The sequence below is a fragment of the Telmatherina bonti genome (assembly GCF_933228915.1).
Source record: "Telmatherina bonti genome assembly, chromosome: 14".
Taxonomy (NCBI): Eukaryota; Metazoa; Chordata; class Actinopteri; order Atheriniformes; family Telmatherinidae; genus Telmatherina; species Telmatherina bonti.
The window spans coordinates 10505563-10513591 of NC_136612.1; the positions used below are offsets into that span (position 1 = coordinate 10505563).

Sequence of the window (8029 nt, forward strand, 5' to 3'; positions counted from 1 at the left end):
ATGCTAACTCTATTGTTAATTCCTGAAGAAAAATGAGTTTAACTTGAGTGACTGGATGTGTGGACTGTAAATTTTAGTAGACTTTCAGCAGTTTTTATTATTTGTATATTTTTTTGGTGGTAAAGATGATTTCAGAAGAACATTTTAACGAAACATCTGAACAGAAAATAGAGTTGACAATTTAAGGTTCCTAGCATAAATATGGAGATATTTCAATAAGCAAAAATACAACAAGTATTATCTCTTATCAGTCATTATTGTCTGGAAGTGTCAGCACTGGAAAGCCTACTTCAATCCCCCCCCCCCCGAGTTCACATTGGAAGAAATGAAGGAAGAGACACTTTTGGTCTTTTATCTGCAGTTACAGTCATGAATTGTGTTTGGTGGTCATTCTGAGGTGTTTCTCATAACAGCAAAGCTGAAACCCCACCACCACCACCACCAAAAGAAAAAGCACAGGGCTCAGGCCAAAATGTTGTTGAGTCTTGTTTTTCTGCATCAGTAGACGGCTCCCATACTCTGTGTTGTTGACGGTGCTGTTGATGGCGTGTGGTGTGTCTGGCCTGAATGTGGCAAACCTAAATGTGCACTCTGCTGTTGATACCAGTTCTGATGTGTGTAGTCCTCCATGTAGCCAGGTGATGAATTTACTGGGGGCTGATAGGGACCCTGTCCCCGGCTGGAAGGATCCAGCATTGAATTATTCTTCATGCTGCTGCCATTTGTGTTGTTGTTGCTGTTATTGTTGTTGTTGCTGTTACTGTTGTTGTTTCCATTCTCCCACACAGCTGGGGATGGGGGAGAGTTACAGGCCATGGAGTCGCTGGCATCTGGACTGTGCTCAAGAGGTATGTCCCCGAGAGGAAACTCTCCGTTCTTGAAGAGTTTCTTAAACTTGGAGCGACGGTTCTGGAACCAAATTTTCACCTGGAAGAAAGAGCATGAAATATTGAAGCAACTTGAGATTCAACTTGCCAAAGACAAGCTTAAGATACAACACCACTGTATGAAAGGAAAGATCACAAAAAGTTGGATCGAACATTGATCATGTGTGCATGCAAATTATTACTAGTTCCAACTGATGTACTTATCTTAGCTTAGCTTAGTTTAATTTATTTTAGCTTAGCTTATTGTTGCTTAGTTTAGCTTAGCTCAGTTTAATTTAGTGTAGTTTAGCTTAGCTTATCATAGTTTAATTAGTTTAGTTTATCATAGCTTAGCTTAGTTTAGCTTAGTTTAGTTTAATTTAGTTTAGCTCATCTTATTGTAGCTTAGTTTAGTTTAGCTTAGTTTAATTTAGTTTAGCTTAGTTTATTGTAGCTTTAACTTAGTTTAGCTTGGCTTTGCTTAGTTTAGTTTAGTTTAGTTTAATTTAGTTTATCATAGCTTAACTTAAATTAGCTTAGCTTAGAGTCTGGAATCAGACTCTACCTCCACCACTCGCAGGTGGAGGAAACAGACTCTGTTAGACTCTGCTACATTGGTCCAGGGTGTAATTCAGGATGCTCAGCTCTGGTCCTAAAGGGCCACAAACCTGCAGGTTCTCATTGTATGTCTGCTCCAACACACCTGACTCAAGCTAATCAGTCATTGTGCAGAAGTTCATTGGCTGTTGGATCCATTTAATGGATGCCAGGTGCGTTACAGCAGGGATACATGGAAAACCTGCAAGACATCAGCCCTCAAGGACTGACTTCGGAAACCCCTATTGTAATTTGAGTAAAGCATGGTTGACAGTGTTGCTGGCTGGTGAACTTACAGGAAATTAGAGGACATTTTAAACTGTTTAAATTTGTTTACATACATCATTCATGCACAGGAGTCCATTGAGGAAAGTTTTGGTCAAACAAACCAAACTGGCAAAGAGATGTGAGATGTTGTGTGAGTATTTTTCACCGTTTGGATTTAAGTTCACCAATTAAATACCTTAACGTTGAGTAATGATATAGATTCTTATATGTTATCCGTGATTAATTAAAGTATGAACCAGAAAAACACTGCTCAGTTAAGTTCCCCAATATTTCCGACTGTCAGGCGCTTTAGAGCAGTTTCTACATGCTTAAGCAGATAAAAACATGGAAAAGTTTGGAAGTCTATAACTTCTTTATGCTTCATGTGTGGATGGATGAAAGTATTTGGGATTAAGAATCTTTACAACAAAAACTGCATCATTTCTGCTCCTGTAAGTATGCATGTAGGAGCCATATTATAAGTCATGAATGTCTGCGAATATACTGATGTGTTCAGGCTTGATTGGCACTTGGGTGGAGGGTGTGTCACTTTGGGTGTGAACGCACACATTACAAATAGTTGCACTCACCTGAGCGCATCGTTTTGGCTGTAAGGATGCAGAAGTGGGGTGAGCTCGGGAGTAAACCTTTTGTTGACCACAATTAGATGTTTTTGCTCTGCGTATTGTTTGTTCATTGTAATTTATTTAAAGTAACTATAAAAATAAACAAACGCAATAAGGAGAACATACATCTTAGTGAGCGTCATCAATATCTCCCGTGTTTAGCCTGCAGCGGCTAAGTAGATAATGCCGTTGGACAGTTAGCCGCAACAATGCATTTGGGTGTTTTTTATAGCACTGCTACATGCTTTGGGTTTAAACTCGACCATGGCCGAGACTCTCTTTCAGCATCTAATATGCATTGTCTACAGATTGTCAGGACTTTCTGGTGAGTGAGAACACACTCACATCAGCCTTTTTGATCCGAATCCGAGTCCGGTTGCTCGGAAAGTCCAATTCGTTTGGGGGAAATGTGAATGTGGCAAACAAATTATTATTCGGACCAAAGAAGCAGACTCGGTCCACCTACAAACGCAGATCTTGGCTCGTTTCAAGGGGACCAAATACGGGTAGTGGACTATAAAAAAGTCACTTCCTGCATGCGACGTAGCATTGCATTGTGGGCAAATACATAGCGGTGCCATTAAGGGTCCTCTGCCTCGTCTGGTGTTCATACTGCGTCCATTGTTGCAGTGGATTTCTGCAGGATACTTGCATAAGACACAATAAAAACCCAAAACAACCAAAGTTTCGCCTCCATGTTTAACTCGCAGGTGGAGGAAACAAAGTTTTCTTCTTCACGTAGGACTTATCCTCTCTTTTGCTAAACACTAGCGCAGCGCCACCTCTGGTGGGAATGGGGATATATTATTCTAATGGTTTGGCTCGTTTGACCAAAGTGCGGCGTGAACACGATCTCGGTCCACATGGACCCCGCTACAACTGAGCCGAGTCCCCACTGAGTCTAGCGAACTATCCTGATGTGAATGCACCCTGAGGCAAAGCCCTTAGCTCATATGAAAATGAGGTCAGTGTTCGCACCGTTGCTTAGTGACAACAATCTTGATAACGTAAAGCTCCTTCTGTCCGTCAGCTGGTTGACAACAGGGCTCTACCTTCCCCCGCCCTAACTCTGGAAGCCCCCAGCACTAAATCTGCTGACAGCGTGGACGGTTTCAAGTCGAAGCTGAAGACATGCTTGTTTACAGTTGCGTATGGCTACACTGGTTACGGTGAAGCATTTTTTATTCATATCTTATTTATCTCTTCACTTCATTTTCTGTGTTCTTCATGTTTCTGTCTTTTTTAACGTAAAGCACTTTGGATTTTATCTGTGAAAAGTGCTTTTTCAAACATTACTTATGTAGTTTCCAGGGAAACAAGAAAGCAGCTACTTTTGATCAGGTTTAGTTTACCAGTAACATCAGAAGCTAACAGAGAAGGACGCTAACTGGCTGAAGGAAGGTGAGAACTGCCAGCTGCCATGTTTTCAGCTCATTTTGATCCTAACAAAAATTCACAAGTCACTTTTCTTGACGTTTCTGTGTAAACTTTGTGTTGTTCATCTTTGGGTTTTTATGCTGAATGTCGATTTTATCTGAAAATGTGCTCATTCAAACAACTGTTTAGTTAACCCAGCATGTCATAGGCTTGCAGCCAATTTTAAGTTATATTTTACAACATTCATGCATGTTAACTTTTACTTTAAAAAAGTTAAAATGTGGATTAAATCATATTTGTACAAGTTTGAGTAAATTATCTTTAGTTTAATATCAGAAGATCCCTCCCTTATCGAATGGCTGTGCAGAAGCTCCCCTTTAAAACACATCTATTTATGCCATATTTGGATTTATTTATTTATTTAAGAACTTTTTATTAGAGAATTTACCGGAAGCGTTTTTCTTTTTTTTTGTTTTTAATTTAATTTAAATATCATTAACCACATTTCTGTTTACACTAAATAGTTTTATGTTTAGCATTTGTTTCCTTACTGTATTGGAAAAAAATACCAAACCATGATTTTTACACTCCTAAAATAATAATTACATGTATATGTATGTGTGTGTATTATATAATAACAGCTTCTCCAGTCTAATTATGTCAGACTGAGAGGCAACTTGAGGAGTGGATTTGTTTTCTTAAAGCCTGTGAATTTAACTGAAGCATGACGCTGAACAATGATTTACAGCAGCTGCCATAAAGCCACCTGGACCTCAAGATTTGTCTTTATCACTTAAGCAGAGATGATTCATGAGGTGGTAAATCATTACAGCACGAAAACAAGCCGAACAACTCTACACACTGCCTACAGCCACTCTCTACCATCCACACATGCAACTTGTCACTCAGTCACTTTCTTTCTCTCTTCTCCCGTTGGTCGGAATCTTACGTCTTCATGTGTTTTCTCTTTAACTTGCATAAGTTTTTACTTTCTTTTCTTCTTCAGTTGATTTTCAGCCATCTTTGCAGCTGCTGCATGCTCATCAGCTGCCATGGCTCCACACACATCATGTGCCTCTGACACCCCCAGCGTAAGCCACAGTCCCCTGCAGGACTGAAGGCCTTCTCCTGGAATCACTGGTTTCCAGTTGGAGCCTCACCTGCGTCTGCGTGAGGCCCAGCTGTGCAGCCAGCTCGGCCCGCTCCGGCAGGGCCAGGTACTGCGCCGACTGGAACCTCCTCTGCAGCACCGCCAGCTGGTAGCTGGAGTAGATGGTCCGAGGTTTGCGCACCTTTTTGGGCTTCCCGTTGACCATCCGAACTTCCAGGTCCGGCTCTTCTTTCACTGCGGAAGGAAGAGAAGCGGAGAGCGTCATACTGCAGCACAACGGCAATGCGCTGACCTCTGACCCGCTGGAGGTCAGACAACGCCGCTCTGACTCCACAGACAAAGAGGTGATCCAGTAGGAGGCCGTTTGGCAGAGATGTTGTCACACAGAAGAAACCGCGGCCTCTACAACCCGACATTTCAAAGAAATTCCGCCAGCACTCAACTTATAATTTGGCCTGAAAGTCTCCCACAGCTGGGGAGGCAGACGGAGATTTATAGGTGCTTTTCATGAAGCCTGGAGGCCAACGTGGGTTCATCTCTCCACATTTCTGCAGCTATTCCTGCATCGGATGTCTTTTACACAACCAATCACGCTTGTTTTTATCTCATCCAGCGGAATAAAAGAAACACGCTGCACTGGAAAACAACAACATTCACCTCAGTCTAGGAACTGAATTATAAAAGAATGATTCATGCAGATAATATCAGTTTTGCTTTTAATGCAAATGTTTATCAATCTCTAACTTTACCAGATATTTTAAATTCTGTCAATGTGTCCCAATACTTCTGGAACAAAATGAATAAGATTTATTTCCCTGAATTTACAACTGAGGTTACATTTTATTTCAACGTTTAGATGTGCGTGCCGACAAATAAAATGTAAAATTATAAATAAAATATAGATAAAATAATAGAATCAGCATCAGATTTGAAAGGATTTGTTGTTAAATAAATAAAATCTAATAAATAATAAACAAAATAAAGGAGATAAATATCCAATAACAGATAAATTGTAAACAAATAAATAAAATAATAAAAATGATTTTTTTAAAAAACAAAATTAATAAATAAAATAAATTTTTAAAAAACAAACAAATAAATATAAACTAAAATGTATTAAATTAAACATTAAATAATAAATAAATAAATAAATGAATAAATGAAACTGTCATCCTTTGTTTTGCCCGTGGCTCCAGGCCTTGCGTGATAAGAGCTGGATGATTCAAAGGCCAAGGTTGGCTGACATGTCGTGACACCTGACGAGCGTGGCTGAGGGCCAAAGTCCCCCGGGGCCATTTCCACGAGTCAACTCCCAACTGGAATGCCAAAAACAGCGCACCAGTCTGTCGAGTTTTTCTCTCCTCACTTTGCATAGACGCCTTCCAGCCCAAAGCGCCTGAAGAGGAAAAAGCTCCTCAACATGCTGCCTCTGACGCCCCGCGGTGTGGGTGTGTGTGTGTGTGTGTGTGTGTGTGTGTTGGCTTTACGGGTTTAATAACACATTTATATGGAACAAAATCCAAGTTTTAGTCCTGTTTTAACTCAGCACACTCTGACTGGTGTTTTTATTCCTGTAAAATATGATTTAAAAGGGAAATTTTGACTTTTTTTTTTTAATTTTTTTTTTTTTTTTTACAAACATTTTCTCTAAATTTCCATTTAAAGTTTTCAACCTCAGAAAGTTAGAAACACCTAGTTTCATTTTACAGGTTAAACAAACAAACAAACAAACAGGTTAAAAACCGCATGAAGAGGCTTGAACAGGTTGAGGTTTAGTTTTAAACCAACCCTTTGTTGCTTTTGCGGTTTATGTTTACAGAATAACGTGTTTATCGCTGTTTGGATGGAAAACTGGAGGAAAAATTCCCAGTGCGTGAAACTTACTGGTTGTACTGGGCCAGAAACAGTTTGACATTCAGCTCCAGCTTCTTGGATGGAGATAGAAGTTGACAGTAAACGTGTCGAGGGACGTTTGGGGAACTCACCTCCTTCCAGCAGCGCAGACTGGACTTCCCTGCTGAAAGCTCCGTGCTCCCTGTACGCTGCGGGGGGGTACGGGTACTCTGCTTTAGCCACCGGGTACGCGCCCCCCGGGGCCATCCCGTTCAGGCAGTACGGGTGGTACGGGTACGGGTTCATGTGCTGGCCTGGATACGGCTGCTGCGCCGGGTAGAAGTCCTGCGTGGCGTGGAGCGCGCTCTGGCCGCTGTAGAAGCCCATGTCCGCGGGGGAGGACTCCGGCAGGGTCGGAGAGTCTTTGGTAGCCGAGATGGAGCCCCCCGCCACGGGTAGGGACGGCTTCTTCTCCTCGTAGACAGGTGATGATTGCCCGTTCATGCTTCTTGTTGTGGAGGTGTCTGCTCCGGCTCCGTCTCTCCTCTCAGTCATGTGGAGCTCGCGCTCCCAGACTCCCCTGACGCAGCAGCCAGCCTGTCCACCGTGGCGGGCGGCGCCCAACCCAACAAGAGCTCCTAATTACAGGGCGCGCCGAGCTGAGCCAAGCCAGGCAGGACAGAGAGGGCTGGAAGTCTGCTTCTCATTGGCTCTCCGGCTCGCTGCCTGCCTCTGCCCTGAAGCCAACACGGTGCTTACTGTCGCCTGTCTGGCTCCCCTCTTCTCCCCGCAGAAACCTCCACTAAGCCTCCCCCCTTGGGCTTCAACCAGAGCGCATAAACAGTTAGAAATCCTCTCACAACTACCTCAAAATACACTAAACAGCCAACATGCAAAACTTTCTGAGGGTTCAGCAGCTACGGCGCGTGGATGTGGAATGCTTTCAGGTGCTGCCTGCTGTTCACATGCAAATACGCAGCCAGGTGCTGTTGGAGACGCGTGTGGGGGGTTATTTACAGTTAATCAGGGCTTTTAAAGAGGCTTTCTTTATTTATATTAGTCTACGTGTCTCTCCGAGCTTCTTCCATGTGGGGGGGTGGGGGGTGTCAGAACAACACATTACAATATAACTGATGGAAAAGGAGAGGTTTAACAATTAAATATGGGTTGATCAGGAGAAAAAAAGAAGTATTTATGTGACACTTTACAGGAAAAGATCAACACAGTTTTTCTATGTAAAGTTGAAGTCGGTGCAGTGATGTTCCGTCACCACAAGGTGTCACTGTTTAGACGTAAAAAAATCAGTCCTTTAAATAAAAAAAGCTTTAAAACGGAAAGAAAAACATTAGTTT

General features: G+C 42.2%; 1 protein-coding gene across 1 annotated transcript; it reads right to left on the reverse strand.

Annotated features, from left to right (window-relative positions):
* Positions 1-498: 498 nt before the first annotated feature.
* LOC306765460 (homeobox protein Dlx3b-like) lies at positions 499-7181 on the reverse strand (the record flags this gene model as incomplete). The annotated part of the gene is made up of 3 exons (XM_079252924.1): positions 499-927; positions 4894-5078; positions 6830-7181. The coding sequence occupies 3 exons, from the start codon at positions 7179-7181 to the stop codon at positions 499-501; spliced, it is 966 nt and encodes a 321-aa protein (XP_079109050.1).
* Between the last annotated feature and the right edge of the window lie 848 nt (positions 7182-8029).